Below are 24,877 nucleotides of genomic sequence, written 5' to 3' on the forward strand. Positions count from 1 at the left end.
TGTTGATTAGGAAATCTGAAGTCCAGTCATCCCAGAGCATATGAGGGTCTGATCATTTAGCCCAGCAACTAAATGACAGTTCACAACTTCAGATTCATTTTAATGTATTTAAAATCCGGTAGAGAGCTGGTACAACATGTCCTGTGTTTCTGTGATGGGCAAAGCCTCCAATGTTTCTTGGATCCCAGCTGGGGATCTGCTGTCGCGCTCCTAGATTTCCAGACATGTATGAACCTCGACAGAAAGGTGCATCAAGTAATAAATCAGGGGCTGACGACAGTTTTTGTGAGTCAGAGTGACACAGACAAATGTGCAGCTGTGATCTGCGGAGCGGGGGTCTGCGAGGGAGGAGGAGGAGGTCCTGGGAGGAAGAGCCAACAAGGAAAGCGCCTGGCCTGCCTGCAGCGAGCTTTCTCCAGATAGGATTGGCTCCCTCGCTTTCACCTCTCCTCCGTCTCCTCCCTTCTTTCTCTCCCAAACCCTCATACGCACCAGTCCTCGCCAACTCTCCAACGCAGCACGGCGAAAAGACGGAAGGGAAGACCGAGGAAACGCCGCAGCAAACTTTTTTTGGACCAACGGGAAACTTCCGAGGATGGCAAACGTGGCAGTTTTGCAGGCGGACCACCTGGATACGCGAAGGGAGTAACTTTTTTTCTCGTTCCTAAAGAAGAAAACAGAAACCAGGACGCGCTTCTTCTTCTTCTTGTTCTCCTTCTTCTGTTTTTTTTTTTTTTTTTTTGAGTCCACCGCATGAGACGTCCAAGTTCCCCCCCTGGATAACAAAGCGGGATTCCTCTGAGCTGGAGCCGAAGCCGAAGCCAGCAGATTTCATGCCCTCGGGTCTCTGCGCGGGGCAGTGAAGGATGCCAGGATGCCCTGCCTGATGATCTCCCGTCTGCTCGTCATCTGGCTGAGCGTCCACAGGCTGGTGTGGTGCTCGGAGCGCGCCTCGGCACGGGAGCGCTTCAAGGTGGTCATCGCGCCACTCATCTGCAAGCGGATCTGCCTGAAGGGCCAGTGCCAGGATAGGTGCGAGCAGGGCAACAACACCACGCTGATCGCAGAGAACGGCCAGGGCGCCGACACGCTCATCGGACAGGGCTTCAGGGTTGGTGAGTGAGTGAGTGAGTGAGTGAGTGGAACAATGCCGTATTATTTCCTCCGGAGGGAGGGGAGACGTGAAAAGGCCTATGGGCTGACCTCCGAGTTTTAAAGGCTGCGGTGGCTTCCAGGCAGACCTTATAAAAATACCATGGACAGTGAAAATGCTAATTACAGCCATGGAACTCCATAAAATAGCCTAATTGGGCAGAATGATTTACCCTGGCAATCCGAGTTTAATGGGATTATGGCAAGGCTGCACCCAGAACTGTAACCTAACAAAACATAGATGTATTTTATACAGACCTGTAACTTTTAAACCAGGTAATCAGTTGGATACTCTTGGGTAAGCTTTATGCATTTTTATTTCTGTAGCAGTGAGTGGGAAAAGTGGAGTGTTTTCAAAATTGTATATGTACGTTTTAAAAAAATTTTTTTTAGGTCTTGTCAGTTGACAGCCACAAACCACACGGCATTTTATTAGGATTTTACAGGACAGACCACCAGAACGTAGGCCAGAATTTCAAAGTAGAAGGAAAAATCTGCGTTTTTAAGAGGTGGTTTTTTTTATTATCTTGTATTCAGATCGATTTAAACAATATTCAGTTTAACCAATTCCCTTTAGGGGTAATCGAATAAATAACTAAAGCCTACCTGTGTCTAAATCCAGTAAACTGTGAAGGAATCAGAGGAAAATGGGGAACACCCCAGACAGATCAGAGATGAAGTTGTGGCTTTAAGCTGGGTCATATCAAAGCTTTGGAGATCTCACAGGGTGCTGTTCAATTCATTCTATTAAAAACCGAGAGTGTGGCTTGATGCAGCCAGTCAGTTCACTCACGTAAACTGACTGGCTGAGTGAGAAGAGCAATAATCACAGAAATAGACCGGAGTTCTGCATCTCAGGTGGGAAAGTCTGTTAGCTGAAGAACTATTAGCTGATCCACAAATCTGGTCTTTCTGGAGAAGTGGCAAGAAGAAAACCATTGTTGGAAAAAAAAAACATTAAAAAATTCAGTTTGAAGTTTTCTGCGTACAGACGAAACCAAAATCAAGCTTCACTCTGAACACTGCTTGACCGCTACGAGACATGGGAGACTTTTCTTCTGCTGGATCAGGGGAGCTTGTTAATGTTGACGAGAAACATCCATGAAGCTAAATACAGGACTGCCCTGAAAGAAAACCGTCAAGAAACACGGAAAACCATCCAGGCTGACAACAAACTAAAACATACAGCCAGAGCGAAAAACAAAAAAATTTTTACGTGTTGGATTGGTCCAGTCAATCCAACACTCAAACCAACATTCAAATAAAAAAATTGTCCCAAGACATAAACTAACATGTTGAGATGTTCTCCATCCATTGTGACTGGAGTTGAGATATTTTGCTTTGATGAAAACTTCAGTCTCTCCTATCAAACGCTACATGTTTGATAGTAGATGGTTCTAAAATGTATAGACTCGGGTGTGCTGAATGCAAATTTACCACACATTTTTCAGACTTTAATTTATTTTTATTTTTTATTCACCAATTAGTGTCTATACAGCAAACATTACAGACTGACAAGAAGCAAAAGGGGGTTTAGCTCTACAAAATAATTAACCGCTTAATGGAACAAATGACAGCAATGAAAATAAAATAACCAAACAAGAAGGTTTACATCCAAATGGATACATTCAAAACAAAACACAGAACATAATCAATTGGTGTCACAACAAAAACAATAAAATTATTTAGCATATATACTAGGATATACTTTCTTTTTTTAAAAATCTTGGCAGCTATTTTTTAATTTCAGGCCTTCGACAATTTTCCTTCCATCTCCTAATTATATAATTGTTTATGACAAAAAGGTCTTGATAAACAAAGAATTAATATGGTCAATTATTAGACCTGTATTAGAGAGGCAGAATCATAGGGGAGCATTCAATATACTAAATTACATGACTTCCGATATCCATACCAAATTTTCCTGAACGTGTCCTCACAACAAATCAGTCAGTTTTATTTATAGATGACTTTTTATGCACTAAGATGTAACACAGGGAGGTTTAAATGCAGGAAACAATTAACAATTGTAACAGAAAATGCTAAAATAAGCAAATTAACTATTTGGAAGTAAGCAAAGGTACCAAATACCATCAAAGGGAAAATACATTACTCCCTTTTTAAATTGTGATATTTTATTAATTAGAGCACAATAAAACTGATATGTCTTTACCATTTCAATATTAATTGAAACTATACTTTTGAGGAGTGTACGAAAATGCAAAACAAGTTTTATAATGTTGTTGATCAAATTAAGTGACGCAAAAATGTTTCAATACGACTCCCTTGAAAAATAGGTTTTTAATCTCAGTGGGTTTTTACCCAAATACAGGTTAAATTAAATTAAATAAAAAGAGAAAAGTGCTTGATTAAATGATTGTCAGCAAGTGTGACTGCTGCGGGGCTTTGTTAGCACAATACCAAGAGGGAAAGACAACAGCAATGACATTGAATAATTAATTGTTGCTGTGTGTCAACATGGGAGGGGTTATGAGGTCTTTGTCAAGCTATTTAGATTCTCCAGAGAAAAAAAAATCTTTAACATTTAGAAGAGTTGCCAGTCTTCATAGAAATTAATGTTCCAGCAAATTTCATTTCAAAGTCAGACCGTGTAAAAAAATTGCAAATAGCTCAACTTTATTGCACGAGTCATGAGAGTAAAATTAGAACAAGGCTGGCCAACAGTGTCTCGCATGCATTTGCATTTGTAGCTAATGGATTTCTGTGTTCGCTCAGGTCATGTTTGTCTCCTATGAAAATTTGTTTGATGATCTAAAACATTTAAACATAACAGCAAAAAAAGCATTAACGGGAATAAGTATTGGGTTTTTCAAAGGGCGCCGATCCTCCTGAAAAACAAACATGCATTAATGTGATTAAACTAATTCCTCCAATCAACTCAAGTTACTTGACTCAATCTCTTTTACTTAGTGAGAGACTAAGATGAGGTGTGGTGGGCTTTACCCTGTACTTAAACGCTGTAAAATATTCCCACGTTGCACTTTAATTAGTGAGGCTCATTACATGGAACATAATGTTCTCTACAGATCTATATTTTCTCCTTCCCCCTGACTCCAATCTCTGGTTGACATAGATGGAGCCCTTTATTTTATTTTATTTTAATTTTGTGTATCAGATCAGAGTTGGTGGTGCCTAGGAGTCTACATCGATCTCACACCCAAAGAACTTCATTCAACGTCCCAAACTCTCGTTCAACGTGAATCTTCAATCAAGAAGAGAATCCCTGCAGTCAGTCAGGAAATAAAATAAGATATTTTCGCAAATAAGCTGCATTGCTAGCTCTAGTTCAACAGATAAAAGTGTGCTTCTCTTTCAGCAGCATGATTTAATAGCTGCTCGTGTTAACTCCGCCTGTGCTTTTTCAATCCATGCAGGTTTGTGTTGGAATTTTTAGGGAGAAGAGAAACGGGTGCTGGCAACAGCAGCATAAATATGATATACTTTATGACTGCGGCGCTATTGAAGTCCGCTGACTCCTGCTCGGAGCGCCATGACGCCGTTCTTCCTCTCTGATGCCGTTCAGAGTCAGAAAGTTGGCTCAGGATACGGTTTTCCTTCTTCTGCCCAGTTTCCATGTGATGCATCACGTTCTGGAGCTTCTGTGTCCAATAAACAAAAAGAGGCATATCGGATTCCTGGAATACCTCACAGCGCCTCTGGATCACGGTCCCATCATACAGTCCCCTACATTTTCCCAGTCAAAGTATCTGAAAAGTTCCCCGCTGGGTTTGGTGAAGGGATGGATGGAGGGTTTGACTTTGGTGCTGGAATGTGGTGGAAATTTCTCCCTCCTGTGTCAAAACGGCCATTGCTACAGCAATGCAGACTTTCCCATATTCGTGCAGTTCAGATCTGCGTTTTCTGCATTCGGTCTGAGATGCATGTTTTCCTATCTGTGCTCCTTTATGCACCAGGAGTTTCACTTTGTATAAAATGTAGAAGATGCCAGCATAAGAATGTGGTTGAAAACAACAGGACAGCAAACTCAGGTTGTGGTTTGAACAGCTGCAGGACATATCGGTGTTGGCAGAGGTTACAGCTTCCTATCAGGAATGCACTGAATTTAAAAAAAAAAAAAACTGAGAGAGGCTTGAAAAAGATCAGATTTACAGCTTCAACCTGTGAATGTTAGAGATTTTTTTTAGGCTAAATACCGCATGTGACTGATCTGAGTTATTGTCCAAAGTCCGTGGTTTTCTCTGGACAATTTAAAAAAAACAAAAAAACATCGTCTCTAGAGTGAGATGTTGCATAAAACACTCTGTGTTCGTCTGTAAAAAAAATCACGAGGCGCTGTAACTCAGCAAACTTTGACAGGATCACACAAGGTAATAAAATGTGCAATTTTTCTGACAAATTAGGATTTATTCCTAAACTAAACATGATTTGATTCCAAGACTTTATTGAGCGGAAAGCAGACAAATAAATGAAAAAATAAATAAAATGCAAGGAAAAAAAGCTTAGGTATTCCACAAAGTAGAGGGGAATAGTGGGATCAGCTGATGAAGAGTGCACCCCTTCACCAAATAAGTAACATGTGAAGCAAATCGGTCACATGGACACAAAAACATCTGGGAAAAAAGAGAGGCGGCATCTGGTTGAATTCCAGTGACATTTACATTAGTACTGTTATAAGCTGTGCAGTTAATAAAAAATTCACTTCAAGTTTCAATTTTAAAGCCAAACAATCAACAAACAGTCTAATGAATAACTTACTCTTATTTTTACAGTATCATTAGCAGTTGTGACTTTTGATATGAGCCTTTCATTTATTTCTCATCTTTATGCATTGTATTATTTTATTGTGAAGCATTTAGGGATTTTTATGTCTTGAAAGGTGCCATTTAAAAACAGTTTTACTTACCTACCTACTTTATGCCTGGGCAGGCGATGCCCTGCGTTTTGAGAAGGGGAACTCCTACTTTTACCTTCGTTCAATGAGACAATTTGAAGAGATATTATCTTTATTTTCTGGGTTTTGGCAATCTGTCGTTTTTGTTTTTTTATCACCATGGCAACTTGGACACCAAACATACTCTTTTAAATAATGTGACAAAAATATTACCTTTCGCTACATATTTTGACAATTAATGTCCATAAAACAGGAGCGTGTTAAAAGCTACAAGTCGTTAAAAGTCAAGCCGGTAATATTAAAAATATACTAAACCGCATGTAAACTTAAAGAATATTAATATAAGTGTTTTATATCAGTTTGTTTGACATCATTCACATTATAGTTTCTTTTGTAGAGCTGTGGATTGAACCAGCAGGTCATTTTTTTGTATTTTTTATCATTAATATGTGCAGGATCAAGTATCGTTCCCTGCAAACTAGAACCCTCCCCTGCACAGAAAGTATATTTTAGTTCCAAGTTTTTACGTGTGCAGGTCTAATTTTGGATTGTTTCAAAGCTATCTTTCTGAAATGATCTATGTACAGACATAAAACCGGTGCACATAATTAGAAAAAAAAAAGTGCTTTCCCTCAACAAATCCAATATATTTTTTTCTCTTGGTTATTTGTTTTTCGTGCCATCAATCTTACAGAGGCATCTCGTACATCAGCTTCACCGACAGCAGCTGTCGGCTCAAACAAACCACCCTGTAAGCCCCTCGCCCCTCCTGTTCGTCTCAGCAGCATCCCCCCTTTTCCCTGGGTTCTGGATGTCCGAGCTGCTCTGGATTCCCGTCTTATTCCGGGCTCAGAGGCCCTGCGTTACACAGGACGTGCTCTCATCGTGCCCCGGTCTGGGCTTGTCATCCCTTTAGGTCGGGCATCATGGCAGGCAGCTATTTCTGGGCTTTCCCATGTGGTTTTGTATTTAGAGCGAAGTGACAGTAGTAGCCTTGTGGTTTGTTTTGGTTTCTCCTCGGCTCGGGTCAGAGGTCTGTCGGAGCTGGAGAATGAAGAGCAGTCAGTTAAATACAGTAAATAGGGCATGGTCTGCTTCCTCTCAGTGCAGGGAGGCGAGTTTATTTTACCTTTCAGAGCCCTCTGCTCTTCCTCCACATACTCCTCTTTCCCTCATGCCAAACTGTTGAGAAGGCGGCCTGAAGCTGGCAACCGTAAACCTACAGCAGTCCGTATTTTTGCCACAGGTTGGAATGAACTCTGAGTCGAAGCTGACACGTCTCCCACGCTCTCAACGTCTCAAACGCACACGCACACATTCATTTGTAGCTTAAAGATCAAGAAAGCTTCTTACCTTAGCTGGTGGTGTGTGTGTGGGGGTGGGTGTGTGTGTGGGTGTGTTTGTGGGGTGCTTTGCCTAAACCGTGAAGCTCTCATCAAGGCTGAGTTTTAATATTCATGGAGCCACATTCTGTCACCTCTCCCTGTCTATTTATGCTTGTAGAGAAAGTAACACATGGGGTTATTTAAGGTCTTCTGCTCCAATAAATCTTTCACCACTCTACAAGCTGGATTAAAGCAGAACCACACACACACACACACACACACACACATATAAAGTCACAATGGATCATGGCCATTACATTTTTTTTTCTTTCAGCTACAACTGAAAATTACATTTTATTAAAAAAATTACAGTAAATCATTTCCTAGAACTGACAGCTCAGGCAAGGAGGGTTTCAATCAGAGAGGAGCTGCCAAAATCCACAGCTCAGGTGGGAGAATTCGTTGCCATGACATCGATTAGTCATGCGCTTCCCGACCCTTTGCACGTGACGTCACTCTCTTCCAAACTCGGCCCGTGTTGTCAGATTAGCATAGTGTTTCTCAATTCCGGTCCTCAGGCCCCCCTGCCCTGCATGTTTTAGGTGTTTCCCTTCTGCCACACACCTGGATTGAATCTTTGGGTGATTAACAGGCTTCTGCAGCACTTGGTGGCTGCAGAAGACGTCATGCAATCATTTGAATCAGCTGTTCTGGTATAGAGGCACATCTAAAACATGCAGAGCAGGGGGGCCTGAGGACTGGAATTGAGAAGCACTGCGAGGTGACGGCGACATCTGTCAGACAAGTACACACTGTCTTTACCACATGTTTTTATTTAATCAGCAACATAACATCATGACGTAGAAGTTAAATCGTCATACACTTTGTTATTAACAGCTGTATGACATCCCGACTTAGCGGTAAACTAGTCAGACCATCATCAAGGGGCAGTTTTATACGGGGCGTGTTTTGTAGTTGACTGTAGCTACAACTAGACCCCGTTTTAGATACACTTTGAAACCACGACAATGCATGTGCAGTACAGACCAAGAGTTTGGACACACTTTCTCATTGAATTCAATGAGAAAGTGTGTCCAAACTTTTGGTCTGTACTGTATATCTATCTAGTTATCATTGGAAACAATTTATTGACTTATTTTTATCGTATCTTGTGGCGTATGCTGAACTGACAGCTCCTCTAAATGTCGCGGACTTCTTAATGCGCATGCGCACGCAAGCATACTCACTGCATGTATGCTATTTTGACAGCTCCTGTAAAGTCTGTCAAAAAACCCACATGCGGTAGCCTAATATCGCTTTTATCTAGTTGACTTAGCAGTACAGAATGGCCACAAGGTGCTGCGCGGTCGGCTGCACAAACAGACAGGGGTGAAAACCAAACATGTCATTTTATTTTATAACTTTTAAGGAAAGATGCGGCGGTGATGGATAGCAGCTGTCAATCACAATCACTGTCAGCCCTCGGTGTAACCGCGGATTTGCAGTTAACACTTTTTACAAGGTAAGAAGATTAACGTTCATATACTTTATAAGTACGTATGATTAGAAAGTTATCAAATATTGCATTATGTACGCGTCTAACCACCAGTAACCATGGAAACAATGTCCCGCCATCATGTAGCCTAGCACGTACGAATAAAACTGGTTAGCATCTCGTCTTTTGTACGTTTTTAATGTTGCTCCGGTTTAAGGGGAAATGCCGTTTATGACATAGTGACATAAATCATGTGGTGAATTCAGGCAAAGTCGGTAATTTGATCAACACGTCAGCTGGTTTCTAAGCTAGTTATTTCAAGCTTCTGTAAACACCGCCGCCTATGTGCCTCAACCGGGTGTGTTACATTCAAAGACAAATTAGCTCGACTCAAAACAAGAAAAAGCCATGAATAAACTGACAAAAACAACTTAGAAAACAACTTCAGTCGCTCATTTCAAAACTCCCAATCCTAATTTCTGACGTCCATCATGCCGCTTCAAATAACTAAGTGACGTAGTAAGGGTCAATAGACCCTTTTCACAGTGACGTCAGACAATGGCCGCCATAACTCAAAACTGGGTATCTTTACTTCCGGTGTGATTTTGCCTTGGGAACCAAGCTGAAAACTTCCCGCATTCTCATAATCTTAAGGATATAATAAAAGGTAAGTTTAATAATAACAGCATTTAAGTGTTAGATAGCTGTTACTAATCATTGTAAATTCACCATTCTCTATCTGTGTATAAAATAAACAGCCTCCGATCGGAGAGTAAACCACCTAGCAGCAGCTTTAGCCACATTTAGGAAAAATATACTCTCTGTCAGCGCTGTAACGTTTAGAGGTTCACTTTCTGTGTTTTATAAAACAGTGTTTACGTGCTAGATAACCGTTATAAGTCATTGTCAATTTACCATTCTCCAACTGTATTCAAAGGAACCAGCCTCTGATCATGAGTAAACCAGCTAGCAGCAGCTTTAGCCACAGTTAGGAAACATATACACGGCCGCCTGTCAGCGCTGTAACGTTAGAGGTTCACTCTCTGTATTTTATAAAACGGTGTTTACGTGTTAGATAACCGTTATCAGTCATTGTCAATTTACCATTCTCCAACTGTATTCAAAGGAACCAGCTTCCGATCATGAGTAAACCAGCTAGCAGCAGCTTTAGCCACAGTTAGGAAACATATACACCGCCGCCTGTCAGTGATGTAACGTTTAGAGGTTCATTTTCTGTATTAATGGAAAATAAAGGGCAGCTTCCAACAACGTTGTTTAGAATAGTATTTTAAATATTGACTTAAAAGATTTACATGCATCATTCACATATTCTGATGTGATTCATAATTTCTCTTTTTGTTTTGTTGTATTTTTCCATCTTTCTCAGCAACGACCCATCTATCAAACAAGCATGGCACAATCATCAAACCGTTGCTATTGTAGTGTGCCATGCTGTTCAAATAACAAACAAAAAAACAAGACAAAAGCCACAAATAACAGTTGGGCTTGACGATATTTCTGTTTTTCCAGCAACAAAATGCGCATCTCCATGCACTGTTCATGTTTCTGTCACTGCTAACTGTCACAGAGTCTCTCCCAAAGACGCAAAGAAGGAATAAAAATAAATACACAAGAAAATATTAATGTGCAATGATTTGGATAAATAACTTTAATCTGATTACTGGATTTGAAATACGAACTCGTTAGATTATTCGTTACCGAAAAAGTGGTCCGATTAAAGGCATTACAAAGCAGCGGCGGCACCGGACATCTCTGCTTATAACAAACAAATCCCTATTTTATGGGATGAGTGGCAACTCCAGTCTATAATTTAATAATCTGATCAAGATTAGAGCCTAAAACGTTATAGTTCAAAAACAGTAAAAAGTTCTGGTTAAGGAACAGTTATGTCACGTAGTTAGCTAGCTAACAAAATTCACTAATGCTAAGCTAACGGTTACGCAAAACAAAAATACCTACCTTCATAGTCAAACAGGTATTGTTCGGTGAAGAATTTGTAGCCTTTGTCTAATTTAGATTTTTTTGTCAGAGAGAACTGGTTTGCAAATCGTGATATATCTTCAAATCTTATTTTAGGCAAATGTTTTAGAGACTGTGTAAACTCCATGCTCCGGTGATCTGTCTGATCAACATATGCTGTCAGATTTATACCTCTCTCTCTCTCTCTCTCTCTCTCTCTATATATATATATATATATATATGAAATAGACAACTTTATCATTACTTACTATGTACACCGGAACTAAGGATACACAGCTTCGAGCCAAAACGGAAGTTGTGTGACGTCATGTGAAAAGGGTCTATAGCGGAGTGGGAGGAAGACAGCCATATTAGAAAGTAGTGATGGGTGAAATAGAAAAAGTTTTATCACAATATTTTATGGTACTATTGTGATGACAGTAAAAGTGACGTTGGGAACTATTTATTATTGTTTTTTAGTTAGCTGAATGACAGGCAATCATATCACCACAAATACTGCTCTTGAAAAACAGCCATTTGTAACATAGCACACTCCTGCAGGACATCAGTCACATAAAGAAGTGTGATTTGTATAACTAAAAGTAGGAGCGTGCCTCCTGCTGCTACTCGCAGGAGAGCAAAATCCGAGTTATAGTCTCGCTTTTAAAAGTTAACGTTGAGCCGAGCGAACTCAATGCACCACTAAGCCTATCTTGAGAGAGAGCTGAAAGTAGAGGAGCACCCACGTTGAAACAGAAATAGCTCACAATGTGATCTGGTGTTATTTAGGCTAATAAAATTAATGACTAACTGTGAGCCTCTATAATGATTACATGTGGTCTTCTTGGGGGGTGGAGGTAGGTGGTCTCGTTGGCAGCTGGTAGGGAAAACGCTGATATAAATGCATGCCACACTTTTCAGATTTTCATTTGTATCACCTTCCTTTCACCTCACAATTATCTACTACATCCAAGTACATCCAAAATTTTTTTTTGCTACAATCAGACAAAATGTGAAACTGTTCAAGAGTTTGAGTACTTTTCAAATCAGTGGAATCTCAGTCAGAATTTTCCATAAAATCAAACTTCTGCAAGTCAACAGTTTTGCAGCGTGACCTTTAAAAAAAATAAAAAAAAACACCCATCACCATAAATTACATCTGGAAAACAAAGCAGCAATTAGAGGCTCTTTTTTTTTCTCCATCGTCACAGGAGAACAGTGTTAAGAGCAGCACGCTGAGCCCTACTCAAACAAACAACCTTCTTTGCCATCTTTAACACTCTCCTCCCATTTGCGTAGCAGGGAGGAGTGGGGGGGCCTCGCAGCATTTATTTAAAGCCACTGAGAGGAATGCAGGGCCCTGTAGCTGTAGCGATTAGCCAGAGTAAACAGAAGAACATGGAGCCGACCTGGGCAGTAGAGACGGATCGGCCTCCTGAGGTTACCTCCCGCAGGCTCCTCCAGGGGCAGGTACCTGACCTAATCTCGGCAGAGCTCTGTCAGCACTCCTCCACCTGCCTCCTCTCCACTCCCTATAGCCAGGGCTGTTAGATAGTCATTATATGACATCATGTGCACATGTTCCAAGTTTCTGTCTGCTTCTCCCCCCTCTTACCGCTCTGCCAGGAAAGAGCGGAAAAAAGCAGGCAATATTGGATTTGTGCCCATTTGGGAGCTGTTTAAGGAGATGTAGCATTTTTCCATGACATATAAAACACATCATGCAGAGCATATTTAGGTGTAGATGTGGATAAATGCAACTCTTCCAACTCCAGGGGTCTAGCAGGGTTTTCTGTCTGCTCCTGTTTCACGCTGAATGTGAGGACCGATGCATAGCAGGGATGCAACTAACTATTATTTTAGTAATTGATTAATCTAGCAATTATTCTGACACTTGATTAATTGGATTAAAATGGCCCATTCTACAGATTTTTATAAAAGATAAAATTCAGTTCCTTTTTGAAAATAAGAAAATAGACATTTCATTGCCTGAAATGTAATAACGTAACATTCCTTCAGTAAATCTGACCTGGGTGAAGCTAAAACTCTGCCACTTGAGGAGTTTTGGCTAAAACATTTCTACAGACAAAGGAGTTTTAGTCTTAAATGCTAAATGTATATTTATTTTTGCACAATTTGGGCTTAGTTACTGCTCTGAATATGTTATTTTTAGTCTTTATACTCCAGTTAATGATTAATCGATTACTGAATTAGTAGACGATCATTTCAATAATCGGTTAATGACAATTAATCAGATTAATTGTTTCAGTGAAGATGTCAGCGCTATATACAGTTTGGGCTTAATTACTTCTCTGAATATGCATATATTTTTTTCTTTATACTTCAGTTAATAATTAATCGATTACTAAAATAGTTGACGTTATTTCAATTAATAGTGATTTAATTGCGATTACTCACAATTATCGAGTCTGCCCTAATATCTACCGAAGATGGCAGTGCTATGCACAGTCTGGGCTTAATTTCAACCCTAATATGTAGCAAAGAAGACGGCGCTATGTACAGTTTGAGCTTAATTACTTCTCTGAATATGTTTTTTTTTTATTGTCTTCATAATCCAGTAAACGATTAACCAATTACTAAATTAGTTTATGATTATTTCAATAATTAAATAATAGTAATATTATTTAATTATATAATATTAAATAATATTATATTATTATATAATATATATAATAATATAATATTATTATATATATTATATATAATATATATATAATATATATATTATATATATATATATATTATATATATATATAATATATATATATATATATATATTAGGGTTGAATCGAATCTGCTATTCGATTCAACCCTAATAGCAGAGTTTCATCTCTGATGTTTGGAAAGCAGCGACCTCTCAGAGTTTCTGGCGGTGGGCGGGGGGAGAAGGTGTACGCTGGTTTGTGTTTGCTAAAGGGAGTGATTATGTCATTTACTGTGACGGCTGGCTCGGTCTTAGGAGTCGAACACACTTCACATGTTGCTCCTCAGTTGGTGTGGGATGTGGTCTCACTGTGCCCATTGATGGTAGGCGTATTTTGGATGGCGGTTTCCTGCCTTGCAGTTGATGGTTGAGGGAAGCACGTCATGAGAGAGTGAACCTTTCTCCTGTTCTCCTTCTGCAGCAGGAACGTGTTCCCCCTCTGTGGGAGCCAGTCATTTTTAGCCACACCAGGTCATGGAAGTAGGGCAACTACTGGGGTATTTATTTATTTAGGTACATTTTTATGAAGACTAGAAACCTCACAGTGTTGGACCCACTGAGAGCTAACATCTGTTATAGAAGCTTAGAGCAGCTTTTAGCCGTCGTAGGTTATTATTACGGTTTCTCACTGACCGATAGTTGAACCTCACCACTTTCAAACACAGTGCCTCTCACAGTTCTTGGAGTTTTATCAGGATTTTTTTTTTGTATTTTCTTCAGAAATACAATGGAGACCAGATGTTTTTGTGCTCTGCATATTTTTTTCCTCCCTGTCGGACTTTAAATCAGTTTGAATGTTTCCTGTTTTTGGATTAGCACAATTATTGCCGTTTGCATTCTTAGATTTAGTTTTTAGTTTTCTTAAATTCAACATTTTACAAAGATTTCCCGTGAAGTTGGTAGAAATCTCTTTTACGCTATATAGCGTGGGTCAACCAGGTTTGGTTTTCTCCAACAAAGTTCTCACGAGAGTTTTCTGGGACTGTGGCCCATTCCTCCTGTCAGAACTGGTGTTGGTCAGAATTGTAAGCCACTGTGTTCACACAGACATTTTCAGCTCTGCTCGCAAGATTTGCTGGAAGATCTGGTTGGGATTAGGGCTTTCTGAGGGCCACTAAAACCTTGATTTTGTTGTCTCTAAGCCACTTTGGAACCTCTTTGGTTGTGTTCTTAACTTGCAAGCTTCCATGTTTCCCTCCAGAAGTACTGATGAACATTATAGCAAACAGTTCTGTTTTAGTTTCATCAGACCACATGATAAGACTCCAAAAATAAGTATATTTGTTCCTGAATGCTTTTGGAGGGGTGGGGGGCTGCTTTCAGCATAATGGCTTCTTCCTGGCTGAGTAGCATTTTAGCCCAAGTTGGTATTAGATTAATTTTATCGTGAATAATAACATTATTACCAACTCCAGTGAGTATGTTCACAAGGTCTTTTGTATGCTTGACACCAAAAAAGCATTTTCATTGTTCCTGAACAGTACGATGGCTGCAGATTGCGTTGATGACTTTACTTGCACATAGAGCTGTAACGATTCCTCAGATGATTATTAAAACTTCTCAAGGTAAATTACCTGCCTCAAAGCTTCATTAAATTATGCTTTATTATTTAGCACACTGTGTTGTGGCCGGGTGATTATTTATGTTGCTCAACTCTCTCACTTCCATTTTAAAAAGTGTCCTTACTATTCTTAAATAAAATATAATTTCAGAATTTTGTATAACTTTTCTTCAAGTTAACTTAGAAAGTGAGCTATTATTGTTACAGGTTAATTTTCTAAACTACAGAAAAGTCACTGTTAGGGATGCGCAAATATGAAAATTTGGGCCGATATCAATATTGTGGGTATAGTAGAATTTACCAATATTTTATTTCATAAAGTTTTTATTCAATTAGTCAATTAATTGTTAGAATAATTGATAGAATACTCCATTACTAAAATAATTGTTAATAACAGCCCTACTTGTCAGGGCTACTTGTTATAATTGTTAGAACAGAATTATGTTGCACCTTTAGGCACCTGGAAATTATAGCTACAGGTTGAGCAAAACTTATGGATGCACACAGTTTTCTTCCTAATGTCTTAGCTGAATTCTTGATTTTTTTCATGATGTCAGTCCAGAAAGCAGTCTGGTTGCGGTGTTGCCTGAAAATACATCGGCATGTGAGCCTAAATTCTTACATAAACAGGGCTTTAATGGCTGTTTCTTTCCACCCTTTGTTTATAGCTGGTCACAAAGTTTTTGACAACAACCACGGCTTTTTTTGTCCTTAACTCGTTGTGGTTTCTGTCCTTGAGTTTGAATAGTCTTAAGACTGCAGAATTTCTTGACGTGAACAAAGAATTGAGCTCTGTCCAAAGGTCATTTTAGAGGGATTAAGGTCAAGCCTCAATGCTCGCCTGCTTAAAACGCTTCCGTCTTTTCCCTTTTTTTTAAAATCCATTCCTCTATGCTGTGGGATATGTGCTAATGGAAAAAAAGTCCTGGTTGGGTAACAGCATTTGCGCTAAAGGAAGTTGGTAATCTCCTTATTTCACTCTTCTCAGATTGTTTAGAGTTACAGAATTCAAACCTATAAGAAACATCTACAAACAATAAAACACGGAGGTCCTATAAAGGCCAGGGGTCAAACTGTTGTATCTATCTTACTTATTATATCCACAACTTATTTTTCCCAGGGGCAATGTACTTAACCCTTAGTTACCTCTGATCTGCATATCAAAAGCATAAAAAAAGCTTTAACTGACTCTGAAATATCATGCAAATTACCAAAAGTCTCTCAGAGGGATGCAGCCCTTTTGAAATTGATAAGATATTGTGGCGTGATCACAGAACCATCAAACGTTTTCTTAACATGCTTAGAAAAACTATTCAAATGAAGCTTGAAGCAATCAGGAATCCATTACCTCCCAGTTCTGTCATTTAGTTGAAGCCTACTTGGAGTAGCTAGAAGATGCTCAGAGCTCAGAGACATGGCCAATGTAAGGTAAGATTGGACCAAGAAATATCTGAAGACAGATTTGTTAAAGGTTTTCTGGATGAAGTGAGAGTGACTCTTGACTTGGCCAGACGGATGGACCTGTGGCTGGGTCAGTAATGGGCTCAGAGCTCCACTTGGAGTCAGACACCAACAAGGTGGTTCTGGTCTGGGCTGATATTAACGATGAGCTGGTTGGAATCAACTCTCAAACCTGCTGCCTGTTTGTAGGAAACACTTTCTTCAAACAGTGGTACAGAAAGATGTTTGATGCTCCCCCTTAGAAAAAAAATCCCATGTGAAAGTGTGGTCACATGTGACCACATGAAAACCACACATGTGGTTCACACAACTTTTTACATGTGAAAGATGTGTATCACATGTGAAAGCACATGTGTATGTGTGATTTTGGAACATTTCGTGGTAAAATTATATGCGATTCCCATGTGATCACATGTGTAACACACATTTCCACATATGGGAATATGTGTTACACATGTAATTCACATGTGATACACATGTAATTCACACATTTCCACATGTGGAAATATGTGATATACATATACATATATACAATTATAAAATAATGGGACCACCTTTTTTTTACCATGAAAATGTCCAATTTCTTCATATTATTCACTTTTTACGATGAATATGAGGTCACATGTCAATTTCATATCATTTTCTAAGACATAACTGCATACTAAAGTAAACTTGTAGCTATGAATCAAGACTTCTAAGACAAGTATATATGTACACAAAACAACAATTTATTTACTTCTGTTTGAAACTGTTGAGAATCAGAAACGACTTTTAGCATCTGAGCATGACACCATACAGATTTGCCCCAAATTAGGACCCGACAATGAACGTGTCGAAACCAGATGTGTCGAAACGGGTTTAATACCATCAGTGCCAGTCCAGAGAGGGAAAATAAAACCTCAGCGAACTCCTGGTCCTTCACGTTGTTTCAGGAGAGACTGTAGCATTCGACTGTGAACCCACTGAGTCTCATTAATGTCTTCAAGGATGGTTAGAACACACACACATGTTGGCATTGGTGGCTTGTATAGGGGTCTTCTTATATGTGCCAGTAACCACAGGTAAAGGTGCTGTAGGTGCTGATGCTCAGGTGGGGAGATTTCCTTCTCCAGTGCTGAAGGTGGTGAGGTCTCTGGCTGTTCTGATGTGTTGCCCCATTCATTCCTCATCTGAGCTTCACTGGACCACTGGCCTCCAACAAAATGTAAAAATTAATAAAACAAAGCTCCTACGATCTTGACTACATTTTATGTACACACACACCAGCACGCCCACGCACAGCAGAGTCCTACTTTTACATTAGCATGTAATTGACCAGAATGACATGGGCTGCTCTGATATGCTAAATAAAGCAGCATAACGTGACGTTGTTTGGTGACTATCTTGTGTCAGGCTAAAAAACACTTCAGTTGATACAACTATGATTCTCTTGGCAATTAAAAGAAAAATCACGCAGTGTTAAAACCAGTAACAGGTCAATTTATATTTTTCAACTGGATTAATGTCATCATAATCCAGCAGTGAGCTCACATATCTGCACGCACTCCAGACTTGGAGGGAGGGTGGAGAAATGGCAGTTTTATTAGGTCCTCAACTTTAATTTTGACTGAAAAAACAGCTGCCGTCTGTTGTACCCTCCATTAAAAAAAATAGCTGAGGTAAAGTTTAAGTAGTGAAGCATCGAACCATCAAATCCACACTAATTTGTTTTGGGAGCTGTAGGACTCAAGATGATGCCTTCAAACTGTAAAATCGGCCAGCATTCAGCTAACGTTTAGTTAGCTTAGCATGACTTTAGTACTAAGGAAAAGTTCACCAGTACATCACTATCAGTACGCATTACTTTCCAGATTTATATTTCGGTGTAAACATTTTTGATACACCTCGAGATTCAAATCAAGTAAAACATTTCTTACCTTTTGTTTGGGGAAAAAAAATCAAACTCTTCAAGTCCACTTTAGTTCAGACTTAAACCCTTTAGTTCAGACTTAAACCCTTTATTTCAGACTTAGACCCTTTATTTTGTATTATTTTATTTTATAAAGCATTTTAAACTTTTATTTCACACCAGTTGGTTATTTTTTTAGTTAACTATATACTTTACATTATTATCAAATATTTCTATTAACATATAAATATAAGTTAATATATTTTGTTTTGTCTTCAAGTTGAAGTTTATGCCTCTGGCATGACTTTACATTTATTTAAGTTATGCCAGAGGCACATAGACTAAGGCACATGTGAGAAATATGTGATCACATGTGATCCCATGTTGAGTAAACCATGGATCACATGAACAAAATACTTTATCACATGTGGAACATGGGAACCACATGTGAATTTCATGGGATTTTTTTGTAAGGGCCACCACCACATATATCCAAGTCTAGCCAGTAAAGACCTTAAAGATGAAAAACTAATGGTGACCCAAGATGTTATTCCTTGCTGCTCTTCTTTGCTCTCTGGGGCAACATAAACATGGGTCTGGATCTATCTTAGTAGCCAGTGGTTTAAAAAAAAAAGTGCTGCATCATAATTATACCCTTGGCCAGTCGTGGTTTATTTTCCACTTCAGTTTTGGTAAAAATGTGTTACACGTGTCAATATGAGTGGCACTGGTGATTACAGAGGGGAAAAAAGCTTCCATACAAAGTATCCATTCATCCATTCATTCTCTTCCGCTTTATCCGGGGTCGGGTTGTGGGGGTAGCAGCTTAAAAAGGGAGGCCCAGACTTTCCTCTCCCCAGCCACTTCTTCCAGCTCCTCCAGGGGAATCCCAAGACGTTCCCAGGCCAGCCGAGAGACATAGTCTCTCCAGCGTGTCCTGGGTCTTCCCCGGGGCCTCCTCCTAGTGGGACATGCCCGGAAAACCACACCAGGGAGGCGTCCAGGAGGCATCCTGACCAGATGCCCCAGCCACCTCAACTGGCTCCTCTTGACGTGAAGGAGCAGCAGGTCTACTCTGATTCCCTCCCGGATTACTGAGCTTCTCACCCTATCTCTAAGGGAGAGCCCAGACACCCTATGGAGAAAACCCATTTCGGCCGCTTGTGTCCGCGATCTCGTTCTTTTGGTCATGACCCAAAGCTCATGACCATAGATGACGGTGGGAACGTAGATCGACATGTAAATCGAGAGCTTCACTTTTTGACTCAGCTCTCTCTTCACCACGACGGATTGGTACAGCGCCCACTTCACGGCAGACGCTGCACCAATCCGCCTGTCGATCTCCCTTCTTCCCTCATTCATGATCAAGATTCCGAGATACTTGAACTTCTCCACTTGGGGCAGGACACCCCCCAGGACCAGACTCTGACACCGGTCAAACAGGGACCTGACAGCCCGTATCAAAGGGCCTGGTACCCCATACTCCCGGAGAATCCCCCACAGAGCTCCCCGAGGGACAAAGTTGAACGCCTTCTCCAAGTCCACAAAACACCGGACACAAGTCCACCCAACATGTAGACTGGTTGGGCGAACTCCCATACACCTTCCAGGAACCTGCTGAGGGTGTAGAGCTGGTCCAGTGTTCCACGACCAGGACGAAAACCACACTGCTCTTCCTGAATCCGAGGTTCGACTATCCGACGGACCCTCCTCTCCAGGACCCCCGAATAGACCTTGCCAGCTAGGTTTAAAAGTGTGACCCCTCTATAATTGGAGCACACCCTTCAGTCCCCCTTTTTGAACAGGGGGACCACAACCCCAGTCTGCCAATCCAGGGGAACTGCCCCCAATGTCCATGCAATATTGCAGAGTGGCGTCAGCCAACACAAATCCTACAACATCCAGAGCCTTAAGGAACACCGGGCAAATCGCAACCTGCCTCCGAGGAGCTTTTTAACCACCTCGGCGACCTCCTCCCCAGAGATTTGAGAGCCCAACCCAGAGTCCCCAGGCTCAGCTTCCTCAATGGAAGGCATATTGGTGGGATTGAGAAGGTCTTCGAAGTATTCTGCCCACCGGCCCACAACGTCCCAAGTTGAGGTCAGCAGCACACCATCCCCACAATAGACAGTGTTGGCGCCGTACTGCTTCCCCCTCCTGAGATGCCGGATGGTGGACCAGAATCGCCTCGAAGCCGTGCGGAAGTCTTTCTCCATGGCCTCTCCAAACTTCTCCCACGCCCGAGTTTTTGCCTCAGTAACCACCTGAGCCGCATGCCGCTTTGCCCGCTGGTACCCATCAGCTGCTTCCGGAGTCCCACAGGCCAAAAAGGCCCGATAGGACTCCTTCCTCAGCCTGACAGCATCCCTCCCGAAGGTGTCCACCAACGGGTTCGAGGGTTGCCACTGCAACAGGCACTGACAACCTTCCGGCCACAGTTCCGATAAGCCGCCTCGACAATGGAGGCACGGAACATGGTCCACTCAGACTCAATGTCCCCCACCTCCGTGTCGAAGTTTTGCCGGAGATGGGAGTTAAAGCTCCGTCTCACAAGGGATTCCGCCAGACGTTCCCAGCAGACCCTCACAACACATTTGACCGGCATCCTCCCCCATGCAAAGTAAATGTACTTAAATTAATGGTAGGACTTGTGAAAGTTGATATTTAAAGTGATGCTACTCAAATGTTTTTTTTTTATTATTTTAAAATAATGTTTAGGTAACAGCTTTATCAAAAATGGCAATGAGTGTGTATGAGGTTTCATTTTGGTGCTACAAATGCTAAGACCTCACCTATGTTTTATTCATAGCCTTTAAACAAAGAACTTGTCTTTATTTTTTCCCTCCCCTCAACATGATGTCAAAGTGATTGTGGCTTCAGCTAAAAATGTTCCTGAAAACATTGTTCTTGGCCCGGTCTTCAACTTTCTTCTGATCTTTCTCCTTCATCTTCTCCCATATTTTCCTTACTGGTTATCTGTGCTTCTTATGATGCTGGCTGCATTCACTCCAACTCACATTTTCTGTTATTCTTTCCACAGACTTGACCAAAAAGTGTCTCATTGTGTTTCTTTCTAGCTCCAAGCTAGGTGCATCATGACGAAAAAATAAAACGATACACTTTAATTTAAGCAACTAATTTTAATGTCGGCTTTTGATAAATGTATCCAGCTTTGATTTTAACTTTTAAAAATTGGTTGAAAATATCTTTTTTAGTTTGTTTCAAAAGAAACTTCTCAGGTTTCCTACAGTACTGAAACCAGCTTGACGGATTAATGAGGAATTTAATTAGAAGTAGATGTTTTGTGGAATGTCACAGTAGTCGGAAAACTTAATGCAAGGAAAACTTTTACCACTTGTATCCTTTCGTCTGCTTGAAGCTGAAGAGACCGGGTCATAACAAGCCTCACAGTTGCCATATTACAACTGGAATATTGCGGCAGTGGAAAAGCAGCTCCTGGATAAATCTTGGAAATGACGAAACGCAGACGAAGAAGCAGTCCGTTCTGAATGGACGGATTTAGTCACAGTGGAAGTAAGCTGATTGAAGACATCACATCTTGGTGTCTGAATCTTAAAGACTTGCTATTTGTAGTCCTGCCAGAAGACTGTGCTAAAGCGGGAGCCAGATCAGGGGCTGTATCATTGGTCCGGTTGGAGATTGTGTGCAGCCGTTTCAGACTCAGCAAGCTGCGGTTTGTAGAGCTATAATTTGTTGTTTTTGTGCTGTGAGGGTGCGGCTGTGGGTAAGAGGACAATATGACGAGGGAGTGGAGTGGGGGCTGCGATGCATCATCTCCAGACAGACTGGAGCGTGGGTAGGTGTTTTCACAGGGGAATCAAAGGGCAACCTCAGGGTTTTGGGCCCAGTCGTTTATTTTTTTGCCATCAAACGCACGCACGTCATTCTGTTTCATTTTTAGCAGCAGTTTCTGCACTTTACTTCTCAATTTCACTCTATCGTGTTTTCATAGGCCTTCTTGTTACAGTCAAATTCTTAAATATATTTTATTGGAAGTTTATCTTATTTAGACCACCCTTGTGAAATGAGTCCTTCTCCTTGCTCAGTCAGTGATATTTTCATTGTTTTTTTTAATAACCTAATTCTACTTTAAACATCTCAGGAGTTTTTTCTCCGACCTGCCTGCTGTGTTCCTTAGTTTTTATGTTGTTGTTTATTCACCGATGTTTTCTAACAAACCTTCCCAGAACATCTGGATTTATACTGAGATTAAACTGCACACATGTGGACTCTGTTTACAAAATAGATGACCTCTGAAGGCATTTCGCTGCACTGGATTTTATTTAAGGGACATCAAAATAAAGGGAGCTAAATACAAAAGCAGGTTTTTATTTATAATTTTTTTTTCTTTCTGCACACAATGCTTTGGTAAGACTTTGTGTTGGTGTATGTGTGCCCTGCCACATACATCAGTTTTGCTTACTTAACAGCTAAGGAATGCCAAGTACATTTTTTCTCACAGGAAAATCACAATTATCCCACTTGAAACAACATTTCACTTTTCGTTTTGCATTCCTCCTAAATACTTAATCTTTCTTTACGCCATCATTTTTACCCCTAAATAGACAGATCTGTATTCTCTCCATCCTTCATCGCTTGTGGGCAAATCTGGCATTTTAAGGAACAGCTCTGATTACGTCAGGAGAAGTGGTGCTGATAAAGCTTGAAGACAAACAGACTCCCTTTCTTTCTGTCATTTTTTTAGCCAGTTTGCTTCACTCTACTTTCTGAATAACTCCTCTCTGGGAAAGTTACACACTTCCTGAGTCTTGGAGCATACCTACGAGCTGGAACTATACATTAAATCAGACCTTACAGCCAAGGATGTGGTCAACTTTGGCTCCTTTTAAGTTTTAATTGAAGTCATATTCTGTAAAAGAGCAATTTATATACAGTGTAATAGCTCTCGGCATTGTACCTTTTCTAAATATAAAATACAATATGTTCTGCACTATTGACATGAAAAACACAAATGTGTTGGGGGACAAAAAATGTTAAACACTGCAGCTTTTAGGCACATTGAAGTGTAAGAAGTAAATTATTTAGGATTGTTTGCACGTCTCTTTGGAGCAGACAGAACATAACTAAAGATGGAATTGTTACCAAAATACTCCCTTTTTCTACGACTAATACACGTGGAAAATATTGCTCATTATAATTCAATGGCTTTACAATCACAAGTCCCCCCTCCTGCCCCTGTCAGCCAGCCAGGCGGCCATGTTCATGCCTCACATTCATGTAGACCACTTCATAACTCTTAAGCATGTTTGATTTTTGTTTTTTTCTTTAATAACATACCACCTCTAGACTCAGGAATGTGTTAGATCTTCAAATGCAAAGGTGTGGCACAAAAACAGAAATCCCAGAAAATATAAGGGAGGAAAGTCCACAAGTGACTCAGGGATTGTAAATTTTACTAATGAACTCCAGGGTGATGATTTTATTTTCACAGTGAAAACCTTCAGATCTCAGCTTTAAGGCTTTCTGCTCTTTCGCACTGTACAGTGTGGTTGCAGTCAGCTAACCGCAGCGGCTCTTCAGGAGACGAAACACCCTCCACTTAATAGCACACGCAGACAAGCACGCCCACTAACATGCACGATCTGCCAAAAACATTAGCCTGTGCGCAGTCGGGGTGACTCGGGCTCAGATAACAAGGGCAGAAGTGAAGTGAGAATTTACTGTATGTGTGCAAGTTACTGCATCCTTGTGTAGCTCTGGATACAAGCAGACATAATAAAAAAACACTTTATAGAAAGCAAAGAATGTGAAAATAGAGGCATCAGGTGCAGCGGTAGGGTCACCTGTTATTTAAGCTTAAATTGGAGATGGAAACAAAATGGCATCTTTCTGAAATAACAGTCTTTGGACATGGATCCATCCTTCCTTCCTATCATAGTTTAGTCTAGTGGTGGTAATAGTGTGTAGGATATATTTTTGGCAAAGAATAAACCACTTAACCACTACTCCCAGTAGGATAATGCATCTCAAGTAGTCTCAATCTGGCTTCGTGAAACTATAACCCAACGACCTGTGTCGTCCCCAGATCTCAGTCCAGTGGAGAACGTTTGTGATATGGTGAAATGGCAAATTTGCAGAGAATCTGCAGCATCTGCTGAATGCTATCACGTTTTGAATCAACAATTCAGAGGAATGTTTGCAACATCTTGTTGAATATAAGGCATGGATAATTAAGGCAGTTCTGAAGAGTTACGATGCTGCTCCTGGGAATTAGCTGCGGTGAGATTCCAAGTCATTTCTGACCAGGAAGTGCCTGCGGGAAACTGGTTACCCCGACAACCTGATCTCATATAAACAGAAGATAATAAGCATGGATAGCTTTAGCTTTACTTTTTTTTAAAATAATCTATATGTAAATGGAAATGATATAATAAA

General features: G+C 40.5%; 1 protein-coding gene across 5 annotated transcripts in view; it reads left to right on the forward strand.

Moving 5' to 3' along the window:
* Positions 1-443: 443 nt before the first annotated feature.
* Positions 444-24,877, forward strand: part of ltbp3 (latent transforming growth factor beta binding protein 3) — a 52,212-nt gene continuing 27,778 nt past the window's right edge. For 4 of the 5 annotated variants that reach the window (XM_032576897.1, XM_032576898.1, XM_032576899.1 and 1 more), the window contains exon 1: positions 444-1,115. In XM_032576897.1, the coding sequence (XP_032432788.1) occupies positions 875-1,115 (241 nt within the window). In that variant the 5' untranslated portion in view covers positions 444-874. The remainder of the gene's footprint in view (positions 1,116-24,877) is intronic. The other variant, XM_032576895.1, reaches the window with a different exon arrangement.

Source organism: Xiphophorus hellerii, chromosome 11, assembly GCF_003331165.1.
Source record: "Xiphophorus hellerii strain 12219 chromosome 11, Xiphophorus_hellerii-4.1, whole genome shotgun sequence".
NCBI classification, from domain to species: domain Eukaryota; kingdom Metazoa; phylum Chordata; class Actinopteri; order Cyprinodontiformes; family Poeciliidae; genus Xiphophorus; species Xiphophorus hellerii.